General features: G+C 35.9%; 1 protein-coding gene across 4 annotated transcripts in view; it reads left to right on the top strand.

The window, feature by feature from the left end:
* The window catches only part of RAD51B (RAD51 paralog B), a 701477-nt gene that overhangs the window by 19425 nt on the left and 656848 nt on the right, over positions 1–25204 (top strand). For all 4 annotated transcript variants that reach the window (XR_011074042.1, XR_011074043.1, XM_068543727.1 and 1 more), the window contains exon 5: positions 18583–18719. Coding sequence is in view for 2 of the 4 variants with exons in the window: in XM_068543727.1 (XP_068399828.1) it covers positions 18583–18719 (137 nt within the window). In the remaining 2 variants the exon portion in view is untranslated. The remainder of the gene's footprint in view (positions 1–18582; positions 18720–25204) is intronic.

Here is a 25204-nt window from a genome sequence, read left to right as displayed (position 1 = left end):
AGAAATGAAGACAGCCTAAGAGACCTCTGGGACAACATTAAATGCAACAACATTCGCATTATAGGGGTCCCAGAGGGAGAAGAGAGAGAGAAAGGACCTGAGAAAATCTTTGAAGAGATTATAGTTGAAAACTTCCCTAACATGGGAAAGGAAATAGCCACCCAAGTCCAGGAAGTGCAGTGAGTTCCATACAGGATAAACCCAAGGAGAAACACGCCGAGACACATAGTAATCAAATTGGCAAAAATTAAAGACAACGACAAATTATTGAAAGCAGCAAGGGAAAAATGACAAATAACATACAAAGGAACTCCCATAAGGTTAACAGCTGATTTTTCAGCAGAAACTCTACAAGCCAGAAGGGAGTGGCATGATATACTTAAAGTGATGAAAGGGAAGAACCTACAACCAAGATTACTCTACCTGGCAAGGATCTCATTCAGATTCGATGGAGAAATCAAAAGCTTTACAGACAAGCAAAAGCTAAGAGAATTCAGCACCACCAAACCAGCTCTACAACAAATGCTAAAGGAACTTCTCTAAGCGGGAAACACAAGAGAAGAAAAGGACCTACAAAAACAAACCCAAAACAATTAAGAAAATGGTCATAGGAACATACATATCGATAATTACCTTAAACGTGAATGGATTAAACGCTGCAACCAAAAGACACAGGCTTGCTGAATGGTACAAAAACAAGACCCATATGTATGCTGTGTAGAAGAGACCCACTTCAGACCTAGGGACACATAGAGCCTGAAAGTGAGGGGATCTAAAAAATATTCCATGCAAATGGAAATCAGAAGAAAGCTGGAGTAGCAATACTCATATCATATGAAATAGACTTTAAAATAAAGAATGTTACAAGAGACAAGGAAGGACACCACAAAATGATCAAGGGATCAATCCAAGAAGAAGATATAACAATTATAAATATATATGCACCCAACATAGGAGCACCTCAATACATAAGGCAACTGCTAACAGCTGTAAAAGAGGAAATCGACAGTAACACAATAATAGTGGGGGACTTTAATACCTCACTTACACCAATGGACAGATCATCTAAAATGAAAATAAATAAGGAAACAGAAGCTTTAAATGACAGAATAGACCAGATAGATTTAATCGATATTTATAGGACATTCCATCCAAAAATAGCAGATTACACTTTCTTCTGAAGTGCGCACGGAACATTCTCCAGGATAGATCACATCTTGGGTCACAAATAAAGCCTCAGTAAATTTAAGAAAATTGAAATCATATCAAGCATCTTTTCTGAGCACAAAGCTTTGAGAATAGAAGTGAATTACAGGGGAAAAAACGTAAAAAACACAAACACATGGAAGCTAAACACTACGTTACTAAATAACCAGGCAATCACTGAAGAAATCAGAGGAAATCAAAAAATACCTAGAGAGAAATGACAATGAAAACACGACATCCAAAACCTATGAGATACAGTAAAAGCAGTTCTAAGAGGGAAGTTTATAGCTATACACGCCTACGTGAAGAAAAAAGAAAAATCTCAAATAAATATTCTAACCTTACACCTAAAGGAACTAGAGAAAGAAGAAAAACAAAACCCAAAGTTAGCAGAAGGAAAGAAATCTTAAAGATCAGAGCAGAAATAAATGAAATAGAAACAAGGAAAACAATAGCAAAGATCAATAAAACTAAAAGCTGGTTCTTTGAGAAGATAAGCAAAATTGATAAACCATTAGCCAGACTCATCAAGAAAAAGAGGGAGAGGACTCAAATCAATAAAATTAGAAATGAAAAAGAAGTTACAACAGACACCGCAGAAATACAAAGCATCCTAAGAGACTACTACAAGCAACTCTATGCCAATAAAATGGACAACCTGGAAGAAATGGACAAATTTTTAGAAAGGTATAACCTCCCAAGACTGAACCAGGAAGAAATAGAAAATATGAACAGACCAGTCACAAGTAATGAAATTGAAACTGTGATTAAAAATCTTCCAACAAACAAAAGTCCAGGACCAGATGGCTTCACAGGTGAATTCTATCAAACATTTAGAGAAGAGCTAACACCCATCCTTCTCAAACTCTTCCAAAAACTTGCAGAGGAAGGAACACTCCCAAACTCATTTTATGAGGCCACCATCACCCTGATACCAAAACCAGACAAAGATACTACAAAAAAAGAAAATTACAGACCAATATCACTGATGAATGTAGATGCAAAAGTCCTCAGCAAAATACTAGCAAACAGAATCCAACAACACATTAAAAGGATCATGCACCATGATCAAGTGGGATTTATCCCAGGGATGCAAGGATTCTTCTATATATGCAAATCAATCAAAGTGATACACCATATTAACAAATTGAAGAAGAAAAACCATGTGATCATCTCAATAGATGCAGAAAAAGCTTTTGACAAAATTCAACACCCGTTTATGATAAAAACTCTCCAGAAAGTGGGCACAGAGGGAGCCTACCTCAACATAATAAAGGACATATACAACAAACCCACAGCAAACATCATTCTCAATGGTGAAAAATTGAAAGCATTACCTCTATATCAGGAATAAGACAAGGATGTCGTCCACTGTCACCACTATTATTCAACATAGTTTTGGAAGTCCTAGCCTTGGCAATCAGAGAAGAAAAAGAAATAAAAGGAGTACAAATTGGAAAAGAAGAAGTAAAACTGTCACTGTTTGCAAATGACATGGTACTATACATAGAGAATCCTAAAGATGCCACCAGAAAACTACTAGAGCTAATCAATGAATTTGGTAAAGTTGTAGGATACAAAATAAATGCACAGAAATCTCTTGCATTCCTATACACTAAGGATGAAAAATCTGAAAGAGAAATTAAGGAAACACTCCCATGTAGCACTGCAACAAAAATAATAAAATACCTAGGGAGAGAAAAGACCTGTACGCTGAAAACTATAAGACACTGATGAAAGAAATTAAAGATTATACCAACAGATGGAGAGATATACCATGTTCTTGGCTTGGAAGAATCAATATTGTGAAAATGGCTATACTACCCAAAGCAATCTACAGATTCAATGCAATCCCTTTCAAATTACCAATGGCATTTTTTATGGAACCAGAACAAAAAATCTTAAAATTTGTATGGAGACACAAAAGACCCCAAATAGCCAAAGCAGTCTTGAGGGAAAGAAACGGAGCTGGAGGAATCAGACTCCCTGACTTCAGACTATAGTACAAAGCTACAGTAATCAAGACAATATGGTACTGGCACAAAACCAGAAACATAGATCAATGGAACAAGATAGAAAGCCCAGAGGTAAACCCACGCACCCATGGTCAACTAATCTATGACAAAGGAGGCAAGGATATACAATGGAGAAAAGACAGTCTCTTCAATAAGTGGTGCTGGGAAAACTGGACAGCTACCTGTAAAAGAATGAAATTAGAACACTCCCTAACACCATACACAAAAATAAACTCAAAATGGATTCGAGACCTAAATGTAAGACCAGACACTATAAAACTCTTAGAGGAAAACATAGGAAGAACACTCTTTGACATAAATCACAGCAAGATCTTTTTTGATCCACCTCCTAGAGTAATGGAAATAAAAACAAAAATAAACAAATGGGACCTAATGAAACTTCAAAGCTTTTGCACAGCAAAGGAAACCATAAACAAGACGAAAAGACAACCCTCAGAATGGGAGAAAATATTTGCAAACGAATCAACGGACAAAGGATTAATCTCCACAGTATATAAACAGCTCATGCAGCTCAATATTAAAAAAACAAACAACCCAATCCAAAAATGGACAGAAGACCTAAATAGACATTTGTCCTAAGAAGACATACAGATGGCCAAGAAGCACATGAAAAGCTGCTCAACATCAGTAAGTATTAGAGAAATGCAAATCAAAACTACAATGAGGTATCATCTCACACCAGTTAGAATGGGCATCATCAGAAAATCTACAAGCAACAAATGCTGGAGAGGGTGTGGTGAAAAGGGAACCCTCTTGCACTTTTGGTGGGAATGTAAACTGATACAGCCACTATGGAGAACAGTATGGAGGTTCCTTAAAAATCTAAAAATAGAGTTACCATATGATCCAGTAATCCCACTACTGGGCATATACCCAGAGAAAACCATAATTCAAAAAGACACTTGCAGCCCAATGTTCATTGCAGCACTATTTACAATAGCCAGGTCATGGAAGCAACCTAAATCCCCATCGGGAGACGAGTGGATAAAGAAGATGTGGTACATATATACAATGGAATATTAGTCAGCCATAAAAAGGAACAAAATTGGGTCATTTGTAGAGACGTGAATGGATCTAGATACTGTCATACAGAGTGACGTAAGTCAGAAAGAGAAAAACAAATATCGTATATTAACGCATATATGTGGAGCCTAGAAAAATGGTACAGATGAACTGGTTTGCAAGGCAGAAATTGAGACACAGATGTAGAGAACAAACATATGGACACCAAGGGGGGAAAGCCGCGGGGGGGTGGTGGTGGTGGTGTGATGAATTGGGCGATTGGGATTGACATGTATACACTGATATGTATAAAATTGATGACTAATAAGAACCTGCTGTTTAAAAAAAAAGGGGTCAAATGTATTTTTTTGGAAAGAAGCAAAAAAGACCATATTTACTGTCTAAATTATATAATAATTTAATGATATTTAGCATCTATTGTACATGTACTTTTATTGCAGATTTTATTTGCTTTGGTAATCAAAATAAATAAAATGTGAAAAAAATTAATTCATATTTGTCAAGATAATGGTTTTTAGAGGAGAGAGTGGTAGTGAATAGAAGTCATTGACATTCCTTGATCTGAGTTGACTGGGTTCAGTTTTTGAAAATTCATTTAACTCTATTATGATTTTTGCACTTTCTGTATGTTGTTTGTTATACTTCAAAAAAAGTTTAATAAATGAAAATCCTCCATAAAAAAAAGAAAGAAAATCAATTAAATCTGTCTGGCCTATTGTGTCATTTAAAGCCTGTGTTTCCCTATTTCCCTATTAATTTTCTGTCTGGATGATCTGTCCATTGGTGTAAGTGAGGTGTTAAAGTCCCCCACTATTATTGTGTTACTGTCAATTTCCTCTTTTATAGCTGTTAGCAGTTGCCTTATGTATAGAGGTACTCCTATGTTGGGTGCATATATATCTATAATTGTTATAATCTCTTCTCAGATTGATCCATTGATCATTATGTAGTGTCCTTCCTTGTCTCTTGTAACATTCTTTATTTTAAAGTCTATTTTATCTGATATGAGTATTACTATTCCAACTTTCTTTTGATTTCCCTTTGCATGGAATATCTTTTTCCATCCCCTCACTTTCAGTCTGTATGTGTCCCTAGGTGTGAAGTGGGTCTCTTGTAGACAGCATATATATGGGTCTTTTTTTTTTTATCCATTCAGCGAGCCTGTGTCTTTTGGTTGGAGCATTTAATTCATTCACGTTTAAGGTAATTATCGATATATATGTTCCTATGACCATTTTCTTAATCGTTTTGGGTTTGTTTTTGTTGGTCCTTTTCTTCTCTTGTGTTTCCCACTTAGAGAAGTTCCTTTAGCATTTGTTGTAGAGCTGGTTTGGTGGTGCTGAATTCTCTTAGCTTTTGCTTGTCTGTAAAGCTTTTGATTTCTCCATCGAATCTGAATGAGATCCTTGCCAGGTAGGGTAATCTTGGTTGTAGGTTCTTCCCTTTCATCACTTTAAATATATCTTGCTACTCCCTTCTGGCTTGTAGAATTTATGCTGAGAAATCAGCTCTTAACCTTATGGGAGTTCCCTTGTATGTTATTTGTCGTTGTTCCCTTGCTGCTTTCAATAATTTGTCTTTGTCTTTAATTTTTGCCAATTTGATTACTATGTGTCTCGGCGTGTTTCTCCTTGGGTTTATCCTGTATAGAACTCACTGCACTTCCTGGACTTGGATGGCTATTTCCTTTCCCATGTTAGGGAAGTTTTCAACTATAATCTCTTCAAAGATTTTCTCAGGTCCTTTCTCTCTCTCTTCTCCCTCTGGGACCCCTATAATGCGAATGTTGTTGCATTTAATGTTGTCCCAGAGGTCTCTTAGGCTGTCTTCATTTCTTTTCATTGTTTTTTCTTTATTCTGTTCTGCAGCAGTGAATTCCACCATTCTGTCTTCCAGGTCACTTATCTGTTCTTCTGCCTCAGTTATTCTGCTATTGATTCCTTCTAGTGTAGTTTCCATTTCAGTTATAGTATTGTTCATCTTTGTTTGTTTGTTCTTTAATTCTTCTAGGTCTTTGTTAAACATTTCTTGTATCTTCTCGATCTTTGCCTCCATTATTTTTTTTTTAAATTTATTTAATTTAATTTATTTATTTTTGTCTCTGTTGGGTCTTTGTTGCTGCACGTGGGCTTTCTCTAGTTCCTGTGAGCGGGGGCTACTCTTCGTTGAGGTGTGCAGGCTTCTCATTGCGGTGGCTTCTCTTGTTGCAGAGCACAGGCTCTAGGCGCATGGGCTTCAGCAGTTGTGGCTCATGGGCTCTAGAGCACAGGCTCAGTAGTTGTGGCACACAAGCTTAGTTGCTCTGTGGCATGTGGGATCTTCCTGGACCAGGGCTCGACCCCGTGTCCCCTGCATTGGCAGGCAGATTCTTAACCGCTGTGCCAGCAGGGAAGCCCTGCATCCGTTCTTTTTCCGAGATCTTGGATCATCTTCACTATCATTATTCTGAATTCTTTTTCTGGAAGATCGCCTATCTCCACTTCATTTAGTTGTTTTTCTGGCGTTTTATCTTGTTCCTTCATCTGGTACATAGTCCTCTGTGTTTTCATTTTGTCTGTCTTTCTGTGAATGTGGTTTTCCTTCCACAGGCTGCAGAATTGTAGTTCTTCTTGCTTTTGCCCAAAAATAATTTTATTAAGGTACAATTTAAATACTCTAAAATTCAACCTCTGTAACTGTGTAATTTGATTATATTAGTGAATTCATAGCAAATCATCACCACAATCGAGTTTTACAACATGTCCCATCATCCTAAAACATTCCTTCATGCCCAATTATAGTTAATCCCCACTCCAATCCTCATCCCTAGGCATCTAGTGATCTACCTTTTGTCTACATATTTGCCTTTTCTAAACATTTCATATAAATGGAATCAAATAATATGTCACTTTTGTTTTTGGTCTTTTTCACATAGAATGACGTTTTTGAGGTTCATTCATTTTGTAACATGTATTAGCAGTTTGTTCTTTTTAATTGTTGAGTAGTAGTAATAGTATTCCATGCTATGGCTGTAACACATTTTGTTTATCCAACCGTCAGTTGATGGGTACTTGGATTGTTTACAGTTTTTATCTATTAGGAGTAATGCTGTTATGAAAATTCACAAACATGTCTTTGTGTGGACATAGGTTTTTACTTCTCTTGCGTAGATTCCTAGGAGTGGAATGGCTAGATCATACGCTAGGTGCATGTTTAGCTTTTTAAGAAACTGCCAGACTGCTTTCCAAAGTGGCTGTGACATTTTACATTTTCACTAGCAATTCATGATGGTTTGTTTTTCCACATCCTCACCAACACTTAGTATTGTTTATCTTTTTGATTTTAGCTGTTCTAGTGAGTGTTAGTGGTATTCATTGTGGTTTTAATTTGTGTTTTCCTAATGACTAATGATATGAACACCTATTCATGTACTTATTAACCATGTCTGTGTTTTTTTTAAATGAAATATCTGTTCAAATCTTTTGCCTATTTTTTAATTGCTTGTTTGTTTTTTGTTATTGAGTTGTGAGTTCTTTGTATATTCTGGATACAAGTCCTTTATCAGATATATAATTTGAAGTTATTTTCTTCCATTCTGTGCCTTCTCTCCTCATTTTCGCAATGGTAACTTGTGAAGTTTTTAATTTTGTAGTTTAATCTGTCAGTTTTTTCTTTTAAAGATTGTACTTTGGTGTCACCTCTATGAATTTCTTGTCCAGCCAAGGACACACGTTTTTGCTGTTTTCTTCTAGAGTTTTATATTTAGGTTTTACATGTAGTCTGTGATCTATTTTGAGTTAATTTTTGTGTGATCTATTTTGAATTAAGTGGTAAAGTGAATTGTGGAATATCTCCTCTTTTTTTATATTCTGTAATGGTTTGTATAAGTTGAGAATTGTTTCTTGAAAATTCGGTAGAATTTGCCTGAATTGTCTGATCTTGGTACTTGTGGGAAAATTAACACAATTAAATAAATTATTTTAATGATTAAAGGACTATTCAGGTTTTTTATTTCTTTCAAGTAGTTTTGGTGAATGATATTTTTAGGAATTTGCCCATTTTCTTTAAGTTTGAAAATTTATTGTCATAAAAGTTTTCACTGTATTCTCCTTGTCTTTAAATCTGGTTTTATATGTGGTTCTACCCACCCTTTTCATTCCTAATATTATTTACTTTGTCTTCTCTTTCCCTTCCTTTTAAAAAGATCTGGTCAAAGGTTTGAGTATTTTATAGTCTTTTCAAAGAACTGTGCTTTTTGTTTTGGTTCTTTGTTGGTTTTCCTTGTCTTCTACTTCCATGATTTCTGTTATTTTCTTATTATCTCCCTCTATCTAATTGTGTTTTTTCTGGGATTCTTATCACCACCCCCCAACTTCTTAAATTACACATTTAATTAATTAATTTTCAGTTTTTCTTCTTTTTACTCTGAGCTTGTAAGGCTATGAATTTTTCTTGCTGCATTCTTTTTTGTGATAAAGTATTTTCATTTTTATTTAGTTCTAATAGTATTTAAAAATTTCCATTATGATTACTTGTTTAACTCATGTTTTTTTGGAATGTTTGAATATCTGAATTATTTAATTAAAAACTTACCTTTCACATTTTAATTAGATTGTCAACCTAATTGCATTTTGGTCAGAGAATTTTGTGTGATATTGAGTCTCAGAAATTTTCTGAGACTTCTTGTTGTTGTTGTTGTTTTTTAATATTTATTTATTTATTTATTTTTATTTTGTAGCTCCAGGTCTTAGTTGCAGCAGGCGGGCTCCTTAGTTGTGGCAGATGGGCTCCTTATTTGTGGCGGACAGGCTCTTTAGTTGTGGCTCAAGGGCTCCTTAGTTGCGGCTCACTGGTTCCTTAGTTGTGGCATGCGAACTCTTAGTTGTGGCATGCATGTGGGATCTAGTTCCCTGACTAGGGATCAAACCCATGCCCCCCTGCATTGGGAGCATGGAGTCTTAACCACTGTGCCACCAGGAAAGTCCCTGAAACTTGTTTTAAGGATTAATATGTGATCAACTTTTGTAAGTGTCCTGTGTGTCCATGAGAAGAATGATTATTCTCTGATTGTGTGTTCTGCCTGCGGCCATTAAATTAAGCTTGTAATTTGGGTTGTTCAACTCTTCTTTGTCTTTGCTGATTTTTTTTCTCAACCTGACCTGATACTAATTCAGAGAGGGTTATTAAAATACTCCGTTATATTGTTAACAAATTTACTTGTAGTTCTATTATTTTGTATATTTTGAGCCTATTTTATTATGTTTAAATTAACAGATTTAGAATTGTGTATTACTGGAGAACTGAACCATGTACTATGGTTCTTCTGTGTAGCACTTGTCACCGTTAAAGGTTTACTGTTTGTGTGATTAGTTAATGTATGTCTTCCTCATTGGAGAATAAATTCCAAGTGGGCAGGGATTGTCTTCTTCTTCTTCTTATTACATCCACAGTATTAGCACAGGTAGAAGGTACATAATAAATATTAATTGAATGAATGAATTTGTTTTCATTTATTTATTTTTTAGCACTTCTTTAGTACTTGTTTGCTATAATGTTTTGGTTCTTGCTGTCTCTCCTACACTCTCCTCTTTGGTCTTTGAATAAGCCAAACTTGAGGAACTTTTAATGTTATTATTCTTTCATGGTACAATATTTACTTTCGTTTGTATGCCATTTGTTTTTCATATAGTCCATTTAAGGAATATGATTTTTCTACTTCATTGATTTTTTATTAATAAACATCAGTGATTCTTTTATTTTAGAAGTTTTTTTCTTACAAGTTTTAAAGTTGAATATCTCTGATTCTATATATCTATATCTACATATTTATTTATATAATTGTGGTTACATACTGCTGTTTAACAAATCATTCCAAAACTTCGTGGCTAGAAACATCAATAAATGCTTATTATCTCACACAATTTCTGTGAGTCAGGAATTCAGAAGCAGCTTAGCTGGCTGTTTTTGGTTCTGGTCTCTCATGAGATTACAGTTAAGATATTGGCTGAGGCTGCCATTATCTGAAAACTTGACTGGAGCTAGAGGAGATGCCTCCAAAGTGGCTCACTGACCTACAGAACTGTGAGATAATAAACGGGTGTTGTTTTAAAGCTGCTAGGTTTGTGGTCATTTGTTACATAGCAATAACTCATACAGGTCTCAGTGGAGATGTCTAACTAAATTGCATTGCACGATCTTTGTTTCTGGTGAAAAGTTCAAAACTGGAGTCCTGGATATCAGATAGAAGTTAGATCTGGTGAAGGTAAGAGGTAAGGCATCTAGTTGAGTAAACTTAGACTAGGCCTGGAGATGACTTGAGGGAGTAAGAATAAATCTGGAAACATTCTGCTGTCACTTTTATAGCTGCTCTTTCCTGACTCTGACTTCAAAACACCATAATTTATTTATCATCAGTTTTGATTTATGTGAACTGCACTGAATCTGTGTATATGTTCAGTTACAGCACCAAGATTAAAAGTGGAATTAGAGAAGTGCTACTCATGCCAAAGGCAAAGCAGCAGAGGAGAAATCAAAGAGAAACCAACTCTGCTGAATCACTAATGGAAGTGAGCTACAGGGCTTTGTCTCATTCCCAGAGAACATCAAATTCCTCACTTATGGAATATATAAGCAGATAATTCTGCATCTATTATAACAGTATTGGTAGTAAAGTTATGTTTAAAGTTTAAACTTTAAATGTTTGCGTTATGTGGAGATCAGACCATGTAATGGTAGCCTTCTCACATGAGGTAATACAGATCAGATCAGTGTTTCTCAATCTTTTTTTCATTATCACCCCCTAAGGAGCTTTTTAGACATTTTTTCCCCTAATAAACCCCCACCCCCCCATGAGATTTTAATACCATAGATATACTGTATATCTGTTTATGTATTGTATGTGGATCTGTGCTTTATATGGAAAAAGAGTAAAATCCCTCCTCCCCAATCAAAACCAAGTTTTGCCTTTGGGGTCACTATCATACCTGCTGAGAGTGCATGACAAAGATGCTGATGTGATTAGGTAAAATTAAAGGTTGTATTTAAAGGGATCATTAAAAAAGGTATTTTCATACTGTAATCCAGAGATTACAGGACTAGAGTACTGGTCCAAACTCATGTCAGCGAAAAGAGATGTAGCATCTGCATGTCTTGTTTGGAGAGTACCTCTGGAAGGGTAAACCTGTGAAGCACTGCCAAATCTTTACGACATTTAAGAGTAATGATTACACCCAGATCCTTGCTGTAAATAATGAGAAACAATGTAGCACGTGTCTACGTTATTTGTGTTTCCTGAGTCATTTCTATGCTTTGTTCATGATTTAAGGAGACCAGGTGTCCTCCTTGAGTAGGGCAGTTTTGCTTTGGAAGTGACCATCCTACTGTCCCAAAAAGGTAGAGGCAGGACGCCAGAGTCCTGTTTCGGCTTCCTAACTTTTCCTCAGAACAGTTAAATATTTCAGTTTTGCTTCTTTTTAGTTGGCAGGGTGGGCTGTGGTCTAAAGATCACAGGAGACAATAAGTCAGGGCTTGTAAATTCAAGTGTCCACAAGGGCCTTGGCATATATAGAAATGTATCAACAGTGAAGTATAAAACATAAATGCTTTATCAGTCAATTTTGGCTTCTCAAGTCTGCTTACAACAACAGCAAACAGTAATTTTTCTTGCTCATGGGTCTGCAGGTTGGCCAGGGTGGGTCTCATCTCCTTCAAGCTGCAGTCAGATTCTGGTCGGCTCCACGTGCAGCAACAGCAGTAGGAAAACTAGGGAGAGATTTCTAATCAGCGTTCCTTGAATGTGGTCTGCTGATGGGATTTGTTTATCCTGCCCAGTGTTTTGAAAGGCAGGACAACCAGGCCTTTGTCCTAGTACAGGAGTTTAGCATATGTGGTTGATTGAATCATTATTCCTAATTCTTCACTCATTTCCTGATTTAGAAATGAACATCTTTCTCCATAAAGGTTTCATAAAGTCTTTTATATGGCACATATTATATGATTGTTAAATAAGTTATTATATCTCTTGACAGTTTGATTTTTTATTTTTATTTTTTTTTTTACTGTGAAGCTTGTGGTACTTGTCATTTCCATGTCCTCTTGCTTTTTTTCTGTTCTGTTCCCCTCCCTTCTTTTTTTCCTTCCCTTCCCATTTACTTTAAAAACAGCAGTTGTCAGTATTGAGTAAGAGGGAGTGGTGGACAGAATTTAAGATATGAAATCTTCCACTTGTTGATATAAAGTAATTTAAGATGAAGATTTCTTTCACAAGGCAAAGAGCTACCCAACCTTTCTGAGATTGTTTGCTTTTTGTTTCTTTGTTTGTTTGTTTTAGGATTCAGAGAGTGACTCTTAAAAAGAATTCTGTAGGTCTGAAGACCTAATCGTATTTATACATAATAGTAGAGCACATGGAGACGGGTAGTTAGATGCTGGGGGAAGGGGGCCATTGAAAAGATGCTATGACATTTCCACGTGCTCTTTTGTCAGATCAGAACCAGGCAGTCCTTAAATTTTCTCTGCAAAGTATTGGCTTGGTGGATTGCCCCATCCTCATGCCCCTATTTTGAATGTGGGGAAGAGTTACTAGGTAAGATTTTAGGCCCCAATAGGTCCAGGTTTCACATTCATCTCTACCAGTGAATCTTTTTTAAGACTAAAATGACTAGGCTTCATTTTCACTTTAATATAATTAGACTTTCTTTTCTTGGTAATAATTCTCTTCCCCCTTTAAGGCAATTGCTAATATTTGCTTCCTTGTTGATATTCTAGTGATTTTCACTACCAGTTTGTTTTCTTTCTGTTCTTTTACATTTCTCATGCAGGATTGTTGAAACTCAGGCTCTAACTCTATGAAGCTAATTGTATTTTACTGGTGTCTTCCGTGTGTAAATGCTGTATTCACTCTGAGTTTCCAAGAAGCAAATCTCTTAGACTATTCTGGTTTGGCATGTTCTCTCTTTCTAACCACCATTGGAGCTGAACCTGGGAACTGAACACAATTTGAAATTTTGTGGTTTGGCTGCTAGAAGTCAGAGCTAAACTATCTGAAGCTAAAAATTATTAATGTTGAAATGTTTTAACCCACTAAGTAAACCTGAAAAAATAATGAAATTTAACTCCAGCCAGCCCATAAAAATTGCATATAGCATATTTTTTTGAGGTTAGAGAGGAAAAATATATGAAAATGATCGGAGATTACTAAAGAATTAGAAATCAGTTATTATAGTTTAAAGAAAATGTTAATATCCAAATTTGAATGCAAAGTAAAGCAAGCATACAAAATCCAAATGAACCCAGAAATCTTATGTTATTCATGTGATATTCTACTTTTCTCAAGACTATACTGAATCAGTACATAAAAATAATGATGCAGGTAAAATACCAGTTGCACTTGTTTAACTTCAGATTTTTTTTTACATGTTTTCTTTGAAGGTGGAATAATAAGATAACACAGTATCATGGTATTTGATACTTTACTGAATATATTCATATATAACATCTTAAAAAATGTTTTTAAATTGGGGGCTTGTTTCACCTTTCCACTAAAAATCACAAAGCATTTCATGGGTTTAAGCTCATTGAATCTTAGAACATATCTAAAACCGGGCATGTAGATACTATGTATAGAAAGGAAGTCCTTTGTTCCTCCGTTAGTTAGCACTCTGAAGTGTCATCATTTCTCATTTTCAAGATCCCCTTTCAACTATTATTGATAGACGTTTCCTTTGCTCTGATGTCTGGTGATTAATTTGATCCATGTTGTCCTTGATGATGATAAAAGGTCCATGAAAAGTGTTTTGGGCTCTTCAAAACTACCAGTCTCCAAAGGACAGTATGTAAGATGGTCCATTGGGTTGTGGGAAGAAGATATTAGAACTTTTATTGGTATTTCAGTTTAAAACATGAAATAAACCTTTATTGATATTTAATAAGTGGATTGACACTGGCATCCTCACTTGGTCTGTATGTTCGAGTGTCATGTGTCAGGTATAGTCCATGAGGAAAGGATACAGAAGGTTGACAGGGGCACCTTGATTGTATCTTTATTTTCAACATATTGGGATGAATTATAGTTCTGCATGTACCTAGTTAGGTGGATTTATTGACTTAACTAAATCATACCTCACAAAGCAGACAAATGGCATAAAAAGATTCCTGCAAAGAAACTGTATATTGAAGGCAATACTAATAATGTGAGCAGAAGTGAACCACATGTACATAAAAGTCAGAGCTGATGACTCTCCTACAGTTAATGAAGTAAAAATCAATGACAGTCTAATCTCATCTGTGAAGACAGCCAAAATATTTGAAATTATAAAGAAAGCAGTTTGATATATGGAATCGTATCCATTATTGTTAACAGTGAAACTTCCTCTGTTATTTTGTTCCTTGAAATACTGGCAAATGATAGTAGGAAGCCATCATAGTTAAGAAACACATCACAGGAAGACAAATCTCCACAGGCTTTTCAGTGACGTTTGAAGTCATGTGATACATATTCAATATCTAGAAAAATTTCACTAAAATTAATGATAGATATTTAAAAGCCTCTTTTGGGTTTTCTTAAGAGCAAAAGATCAAATGCAATACATTGTTAATACTGTCAGGGACACTCTTGTTCTTCCTGTCCTGTTACAGTAAAGTGGATGAAATAAGACATAGGAGACAACATGGCAACAACTTAAATGGATTCTTTTGCGAATAAATACTTTCAGATGGAAATCATTGCTGATGATAAGCATCAAGAATTAAAACGTTATTCATTGTGGAAAGATGCTATATAATAAAAGTACAGAAGTTTCTAACAGGGCTCAGATTATCGTATTAATAAGCTAGATTCTGTTTCAGTAATGAAATACATGAACTAAATTATTTTTGGGCCACAAAAGTAAAGATATATCAAGGAAGATATATTCTCAAAAATAAATGACTTCTTGAATATAAAGCAATGTTTATGAGGGAACTTCCTGGTAGTAATGTTAATGTTCCGACTTTGACAGGGGTTTAGATTGCATATGTATATACATTTGCTGGAACTCATCAAATGATACACTCAAGATCTGGGCATTTCATTGTGTGTAAAATTTACCTTAAAAGAAAAAAAAATCATACACATTAAACTCAGGTTAATTATATACACACTGAACTGTTAGGTGAAAGTATATTTATGTCTTTGACTTACTTTGAAATGCATTTAAAAACATCTAAGATGGACTGATGAATGGATAGAAGGATGGATTGATGGATAGTATAGTGTAGTAGTATACTGTACTATAGTATAGTAACAATAAAATGGCAGTTGCAGAGTCTAGGTGGTGGGTATACGAATGTTCTCTGTAAAATTCTGAATTTTTCGGTTACATCATCCTTAGGCAGTCTATAGCAACACAGAAGCTGATGTCAGATGTGTGAAGAGTGCTTCAGGATGGTACAATTTTTATAAAAACCTGACTGGTAAAGTATTGACTCTTTGTAGTATAGTCTGTAATGAGATGAGGAGTGACCATGAAAGTCATTTGAATCACAAGAGCTTCTTTGGTTATCTCACAGCAAAGATTGTAAAAGACTGTTGAATTTAAAGATGGGTGAAACTTTTTTTGTTTTTTGAGTGAAACTTTTTTAAAATGAAAAGACAAGATATGTCAAATTTGCTGACACTTTTTGTATAACAAGTGGCTATGTAATATGCCACCTAGCAGATTGAAAATCAAGCAAGCAAGCAACCAGTGGAACACTCTTATACTCCATCCCTTACAAGTAAAGGATATTTTTACAATGAGTGCGAAAGTAACTGCTTCTTAAAAGACAGAGATCAAAATACAGAGTGCTTTTCAAGTCATTGCTTGGAAATGTTTCTTTTTTAAATAAATTTATTTATTTATTTATTTATTTATTTATTTATTTATTTATTTTTGGCTGTGTTGGGTCTTCGTTTCTTTGCGAAGGCTTTCTCCAGTTGCGGCGAGCGGGGGCCAATTTCATCGCGGTGCGCGGGCCTCTCACTGTCGCGGCCCCTCGTTTTGGAGCACAGGCTCCAGACGCGCAGGCTCAGTAGCTGTGGCTCACGGGCCTAGTTGCTCCACACCATGTGGGATCCTCCCAGACCAGGGCTCGAACCCGTGTGCCCTGCATTGGCAGGCAGATTCTCAACCACTGCGCCACCAGGGAAGCCCCGGAAATGTTTCTTTTATCATGTGATTTTTGTCATCAAAGATGTGTATCTTGTGAAAACTTTACTATCTGCACACTTTTAAAAATTTTAACAATATTTTCTATACTGTTAAGAAATCTTCCAAATAGTTTCCTTTGATTGTGAAACCAGTTGTTAAAAATGTTAAAAGTCAATATCTTTTGATTAGTTTACAAGAATAATTAATTGATATGAGGGAAGATGGAAATTTATTAGCCAGAGTTCAACAAAAACTTTTGATAATTGAAAAAGGTATTAAAAAAATAATGATTTCCTAAGTACAACAAATCATGTATTTCTTTAATTTCAATCCTTGCAGTTTTGCAATTATCACCTTCTCAACTGTAATTGAGCCATTGCAATTAAGTACTGAAATAAGCAAAACTTAGGAACTGACATTTCAGTTACTGAATTACAAAATATTTAAATCAATATTTAGAAAACAGCATACATAGTTTCATTTATTTTCATTATTATCTTTGCTCCACTAAAAGTGCTAATAAGTTTTTATGAGAGTGAAAAGATCTGTACAACTAATATATGTTATGAAACTATTGATTTGTATTGTATTTTAGAATTAAAACAAGATATGAAACTATTTTTAAATGCTTGTAATCTTTATTTTTTAATCCCTACTTTATGTGGTTTTATACTGCATAGAATGTATTAGTAAAATAGTATATATATAATACATATGCAATATATTGGAGGTTCATACTAAAATTTTTATTTTTATTTTTTCGGTTTGTTTGTTGGAGTATGTAATCAAAGAACTTTGGAGTTTTCACTGATCACTCATGATCTGGCACACTGTTATTACTAGCAGCAATTATTTATCCTAAAGGTCTAAATCATTGTTTTAGAGATTATAAATCAGCACATGGTTTCTAGCTTGTGAGCCTTTGTTTTTTTTAATGTTAAGCTTTGATAAATGAAGTGTGCCCTTACTCTAAATTCCAAAAACAGTGGTTCTCAAATGTAGAGCAGCATCAGTGTCAACTTACTAGAAATGTAAATTATTAGGCTCTATTTCAGACCTATTGTTAACCAGAAATGCTGGTTAATGAGCTTGCCAGGTGATTCTAATGTTCACTCATGTTTGAGAACCATTGGCCTCCATGATTTAGACTCCTGGGTCATCCCTTCTTATTTCTTGCGGCTTCATAGTATATCTGAGACAGTTTCTTCAGATCTAGTGTGTCTCAGTCTGAGCTTGGACTTTGGTTCATCTCTACCTGAGATTTTCTTCTCTCCTTTCCTCCTCTTCTTTTCCCTTCTTCCTATTGTGAAAAATTGTTCATTAGTGTTATCCTCACAAAAGGGATAGTGTTTTGGTTCTTAAAATTTGGATGCCACAGCCAGTATGACAAATAGCGTGTTAAAGGGGATATTTTTAATATTTTCAAATTAATTTTTGTTAACTACTTCCTGTTGGACTCAAATATGCCTGTGATTAACGTCCTATTCTTTTCCATCTATACCCTCTTGTTTTCGAATTTTATAATCTCAAAATAGCTTTCCACCAACTAAAATTTTAAAATATACACTTCAAAGTATGAATCACCTAGATTCAGTAATTATTGAATTTTGTTTTATTTGCTTTATCTCTCTTCTACACAGACACACACACACTTTTTTTCTGATTCATTTGAAATTAAATTGTGTATATCAATACCTTTTACTCCTAAATACTTTTAAGAATAAAGATCAAAGTACCTTTTAATGGGACTAGTACAAAATTGTTTTGAAAGGCCAATTTATAACAAATGCTAAACCAATTATTAAAGCCTCTTAAATATTTTCAAGATCTTTCTATAAATGTCTTAATGAGGAAGAGGTATAGAACTCCAAGTTGTGAATTTATAAATGAATCCTCAAGGCTTTCTCAACCAGTTTTTCATCTGAACTACAGAACACAGAGGATGGTCTGGGTGACTATTTTCTCATTTCTCCCAAGGATGGTGCATAACTAGTACCAGTTCAGATGCATAGGGGAGAGGTTAATTTATTACATACAAGGGGCGTATTAGAATGTTCTCTCTGGGAACCCAGGTTAGTTGGACTGTATATGTGGCAAGTTCTTAAAAGGATTTTGCTTTGATTAGATTGTAATGGTTATACAAATAACAATTTTTTTTTTTTTTTTTTTAGATTACAGGTCCACCAGGTTGTGGAAAAACTCAGTTTTGTATAATGATGAGCATTTTGGCTACGTTACCTACCAACATGGGAGGATTAGAAGGAGCTGTTGTGTACATTGACACAGAGTCAGCATTTAGTGCTGAAAGGTGGGAGATTTTATTATTTTTCATTATAATGCTTTATTTTTGTAACATATATACAGCATGTAACATTTACAAACAAGTTAACATTTTTTATTTTTGAGAATACAGAGTGTTAGATACTGTTTTAAAAGAATTTTCCTTTTAAAATTGACACAGGCAGCAATTTCTTTTTGCCTTTTCTATTCCTTTCTTATTGGTTTGAGTGGGGTTCCTGAATAAGCTGTGTTTTGCAGAAAGTCAGGAAGAAACAAGTTTAAGAAACAGAGGTATGTAAGTAGAAAATGGAGAAGAGGGAAAGTTAATAAGACAGACAAAAGGTAAGCTGCTTTGTAAGTAATTTCTAGTTGGAAGTAAAATATTAGTGAATGGAAAAATTGCAATTTTCAAAACATTTTTTGCTTGAGAAATATTTTACTTTAATCTTTGAAATAGTATGGTATTAAATGCAAGAAACACACTGATGGTCAGTATATGCATGCTTTGAAAGAAAAGATTTCCTTAGTTTGACAAGGACCTTTATTTTAACATTCTATGAGAAAGGCATTCAGTCATTTGTGTAACTCTGTATACCTGAAGATAAGTCTGATCTCCTCTTCCCCTGCTCGATTGACGTTCATAAGTAGCAGTGCTTTATATATCTAGAGGATGATTCAATTCTGTTTTCTTAGCCAAGGTATAGTATAGATATAGTTCTTTGGGTCTTTCTCTAGTTATGTCACAGTGAATCTTACTTATTTCTCTCTAAGAGTATTACAAAGATCAAAGTGTATTACCTGACCAGATAAATTCCAAGTGGATTATTTTGCCTAGAGCTTATTTGCTTTGTTCTACATGTCTTGATTATCTATTCTTTCTAAGTATATGCCGCTGGTTTGTCAGCTCTTTGAGTTTGTGTTATATCTTTGTATCTTGAAAGCCAAATCCTATGACTGACACATACTAACTGCTCAGAAAATGTTTGATAAATGAAGGAATTGACAGGAATTGAAGGAATTGCTCTCAGATCATGGAATCCAGATACCATATCCTACTAAAAGGAATGAGGATTCCATGGGGGAATGGCTGATTCTAGCTATGGAGCAGAAAGTTTTGTTTGTTTGTTTGGTTTAGTAAAAGGCAAAAGATTTATTCAATCTGAAGAGAAACCAGAGTATTAGGAGGTTTTTAAGTTGAGTCTGAAATATCTTATCTGATAGCAAGAAAGGTATCAGCGACTAGCTAAGGGAGTGTCAGAAGGACTCTGGAGTCAACCTGAAGAGCTCCCACTGGCCAAAGATGAAACAAATTGAGCACCAGTAGAACAATAATAGAAATTGATTGAAACACATGGAAAATGTTTAAATTCATGAGTCTATAATATTAAGAAATGGAAAGCAGGACTTCCCTGGTGGCACAGTGGTTGAGAACCTGCCTGTCAATGCAGGGGTCGTGGGTTCGAGCCCTGATCCGGGAAGATCCTACATACCGTGGAGCAACTAAGCCCGTGCACCACACCTACTGAGCCTGTGCTCTGGAGCCCATGAACCACAACTACTGAGCCCACATGCCACAACTACAGATGCCTGCATGCCTAGAGCCTGTGCTCCACAACAAGAGAAGCCACTGCAATGAGAAACCTGTGCACCACAATGAAGAGTAGCCCCCGCTCTCCACAACTAGAGAAAGCCCATGCGCAGCATCAAAGACCCAACGCAGCCAAAAATAAATAAATAAGTAAATAAATAAAATGAAAAGCAACAAATTGATTACCATTGGAGAATTCTGGAGAAGCAACTTATTATTTTGAAAATAAGTTAAAAAAAAAAAAGGAAATCAAGCATTTATTCTCTTTTCAATACAAACTGTATTACTAAGTAACAAATTACGAATTTGTATTACTAAGTAACAAATGTCTTTTTTATAGAAGTATTCCAATAATAAATGATGAAGGAATGATACAATATAACCAAATTATAAACCCTAATAATCTAGTGATCTAAGAACTGAATATTGTGATATAATAAATACATATTTTGTTGTCATCCTGGTTACTGACAAACAAACTTCTAAAACCTTTGGAATTTCCTGAGTGATAGAGCTGAGAGGAGCATAATTTGTTATTCGTAATTAGCCCCTTTCCAACCATACCTGAGTTTATGCTAACGAGATGACTCTTGGTGGGTCCCTAGATTGCATCTGAAGGGGGCTGGTAGCCAGAGGAACTGGTCATGTAATTATAGGGTTGAACTTTCAGCCCTACCTCCCCAACCTCTGAGGAGGGAAGAGGGACTAGAAATGGATCAATCAGCATTCCCATTTAATTAATCATGCCCATGTAATGGAATCTCCACAAATCCCTCTAACTGATAGGGTTTGGAGAGCTTCTGGGTTGGTGAACACATTGAGGTGCTGGGGGGGATGGTACTCCCGATTTATAGCTGGTTGGTCTGAAGTACCAGAGGCCTGGGACTTGTGATTGATGTCTGAAGTGGGGGCAGTCTTGTGAGTCTGAGACTAACCTGCGGTGTCTGAGTTAACTCCTAGTAGTTAGTGTTAGAATTGAATTGACTTGTAGGACACCCAGTTGGTGTCCATAGGGAACTGGAAAATTGCTTAGTATAGAAAACCCACACATTTGGTGTCAGAAGTGTCGTGAATAAAAACAGTTCATAAACAGAAAAGTGTGCTAGCATCACAAAAAGGCAACCAGTCATTGTGGTACTTGCTGATGGAAGAATAATCAAACCAGAAAGTGATCAAGATTTCAGATACAACGACCAGTTTACAACATATACAGAGAAGAGAGCAACACGTGAAACTACACCCGAGGGATGTAATCAGAAAATCCAAACTGTGGAAAACAACAAACAACAATTTGTAGGATTAAAAAAAAAGAGTTGGAGGATAAACCTTTGGATTAAAAGAGACTTAAAAGATGTATCGAGGACATTTAGGTTGCTTCCATGTCCTGGCTATTGTAAATAATGCTGCAAAGAACATTGGGGTGCATGTATCTTTTTGAATTATAGTTTTCTCAGGATATATGCCCAGTAGTGGGAGTGCTGGGTCATATGGTAGTTCTATTTTCAGTTTTTTAAGGAACCTCCATACTGTTCTCTATAGTGGCTGTATCAGTTTACATTCCCACCAACAGTATTACTCAGCCATAAAGAGGAATGAAATTGGGTCATTTGTAGAGATGTGGATGGACCTAGAGTCTGTCATACAGAGTGAAGTAAGTCAGAAAGAGAAAAACAAATATCGTTTATTAACGCATATATGTGGAATTTAGAAAAATGGTACAGATGAACCTCTTTGCAGGGCAGGAATAGAGACGCAGACATAGAGAATGGACATGTGGACACAGGGGGGAAGGGGAGGGTGGGATGAATTGGGAGATTAGGACAGACATATATACACTACCATGTGTAAACTAGATAGCTAGTTGGAACCTGCTGTATAGCACAGGGAGCTCAGCTTGGTGCTCTGTGATGACCTAGATGGGTGGGATGGGTGGGAGGGAGGTCCGAGAGAGGGGATATATGTATACATATAGCTGATTCACTTCATTGTGCAGCAGAAACTAACACAACATTGTAAAGCAATTATACTTCAATAAAAAAAAAATTAAGCTTAAAAAAAAGATGTATTGCTCGCATCACATTGTACACCTTAAACTTAAACAATGTTATATGTCAATTATATCTCAGTAAAGCTGGGAAAAAGACATAGTAATCAGTTGTAATGTGATAAACTTATTTGGATCTTTAACAAATAAATGGTAAAAAAAAACAAAAACAGAAGCATAAACGTGACACCACTGGAAATCTGAACGTTGAAACATATTTGATATTAAAGCTGATACAAATATATTTGATGCTAAATCTGGTAAAGACATTGGCTCACTCAGGTTGTCCAGGTGAAAGGTACTCTTTAAAATGCCAATGACTAGCTTTCAACTCATAAGCCAAGAAGGTATTAAATAGCCAATTAGGTAATAAATAGCTAATGTATAAATAGCTCTTACAAAGGTCCTGGGGCATTTGCTTAAAGAATTGAAGGATTAAGTTATTCTGATAACAGCAGTTTAGTTCACTGTAATTGGATTCTTGCTTTTTTTGCGCCACTTTCAAAGCTGAGTTTACAATGTCTTCTTAAACTGTTGCATTATTTCATTGTTATCAGTATTACAGTTCAGAGTAGGTTAAAAACCTATCAGTGAATTAGGTGAAATCCAGTAGCAGGTGACTAGTCTACATTTTCCGTATTAACTTGTGGAGACTTTTGTTTGTTTTTCTTTGTCTTTGCATTTAGTCTAATTGGCTACTTTTTGCATTCTCTGTATTAATTATTTTCCTTCATTATCTTTTCCTGCCTATGTACATATTACTTAGTACTTGCATTAGAGGCAGGCTGGAAAATGGAGTGGTAAAATTTTTGTCCCTTTTGTTGGAATTATGTTGCATAATTCACAAGGAACTCTTATGAAGGTCATTTGAAGACAAGGGTTGAGATGTATATTGTTTTTATTTTTCTAGTCTATTCTCCACAACGCTTGAAAAGTGTGATCATCTGGTGCTAGGGTCAGGTGGAATCAAAGGTCCCTATGCTCTTTTGTATAGATGCCAGACTTGGTGTTCTTATAGTGCCTTCTGGAGTTTGTCATGGCAGCTCAGAGCATGGAGCTGGCTCTGTGATGCTTGGCCACATTTCATTTGTGCTGTTACAATATTGTTTGATCCCTATTTGGAGTTACTGGGGAAGGTTGGTCAATCAGTTAGGAAAGCTTTCTCCTGCAAGCAACTGGATACACAAAGAACAGCGGCTTAAAAAACAAGAGGTTTATATTTTTCCCCATAACAGGAAGACCTGAGTAGGTGGTTGCTGGCACTGGTTCTGTCTCTCAGTGATGATAGAGACCTAGGGCTGGTACTTTTTAAGCATAATATCTATTCTGTGCTCGAGTCAGTGAGAAGAGAAAGAGCCAATTATATCTTTTATCAGGAAAATATACTTTTCAGAGTAGCCGCCTCCTCCCCTCTGCTGATTTTCTTTTCACGCTCTGGAATCCTTCTGCAGATTTCTCACTTGGTCACCCCTACATGGAAGGGAGGATGGAAAAGTGAGGGTAAAACATATTTGTAACAAGTGTGATGGGGCTGGTTAACATAACTGCCTGAGTAAAATTGGGGTTCCCATAGCAAGGAAGAAGTGGGAATGGATATTGGTAGGTAATTAATAGTGTCTGCCACAACTGGGATAGTTTTTGGACTTAGATAAAAGATAAAGCAGGAAAATATAAGACCCAAAAAGGAATATGCTTTAGCTTTCTGTATGTCTCTGTATGGATAATTGTCTCCATTTTGTCCTTCAAACAAGCTCTCCGAAAAGCACAAATGAGGGCTTCCCTGGTGGCACAGTGGTTAAGAATCCGCCTGCCAATGCAGGGGACATGGGTTCGAGCCTTGGTCTGGGAAGATCCCACGGGTTGCGGAGCAACTAAGCCCACGTTCCACAACTACTGAACCCACGTGCTGCAACCACCGAAGCCCACATTCCGAGAGCCTGTGCTCCACAACAAGAGAAGCCACCGCAGTGAGAAGCCCGCGCACTGCAATGAAGACCCAACGCAGCCAAAAATAAATTTAAAAAATAAATGAATTTTAAAAAATCAGTTAAAAAAGAAAAACACAAATGTGAAAGTGAATTGAAGGATTAACATGAAGGAAGATTAAAGGATTAACATATAGAGAATTTAGGGTAAGTGAAAAAAGTGGAAAATAATTTCTGTCAATAAGTTGCTAGATATCTTTTTATCAAGAAGGAGGAAGAAAACAGAGGAAGAATAAATAAAAATAAGTGAAGTTTAAAATGTATTAAAAAAAAAGAAAGGACTTCCTTGCTGGCGCAGTGGTTAAGAGTCCGCCTGCCAATGCAGGAGACACGGGTTTGAGTCCTGGTCCGGGAAGATTCCACATGCCGCGGAGCAACTAAGCCCGTGTGCCACAACTACTGAGCCTGAACTCTAGAGCCCGCCAGCCACAACTACTGAGCCCACGTGCCACAACTACTGAAGCCCGCACGCCTAGAGCCCGTGCTCCACAGCAAGAGAAGCGACTGCAATGAGAAGCCCGTGCACCACAACGAAGAGTAGCTCCTGCTTGCCGCAACTAGAGAAAGCCTGCACGCAGCAACGAAGACCCAACACAGCCCAAAAATAAATAAAGAAAGAAAGAAAGAAAGAAAGAAAAAAAAAAAAAGAAAAAAGAAAACCTTGAAGGTGATATACTTAAAAGCACTTTGGAATGGTTAGTTATATATTTTTTTAAAGCAATACACTAGCTAGCTCATTTTTACATATTTTTGAGAAGTATGTTAATCATGCTTGTTCATCACAGGCTGCAATTGTATTTCTGTACTGCTTAATAATTAGATAATAGTATAATCTGGTGCTAAACCCTCAGGTACTCAGGGACTGCCTTGGGGAGAGGGGAATGCTAAACAGGCAG

This window comes from Eschrichtius robustus, chromosome 1, assembly GCF_028021215.1.
Source record: "Eschrichtius robustus isolate mEscRob2 chromosome 1, mEscRob2.pri, whole genome shotgun sequence".
NCBI lineage: Eukaryota > Metazoa > Chordata > Mammalia > Artiodactyla > Eschrichtiidae > Eschrichtius > Eschrichtius robustus.
The sequence above is the reverse complement of the archived record's forward strand: the minus strand, read 5'-3'. Positions and strand labels throughout refer to the sequence as shown.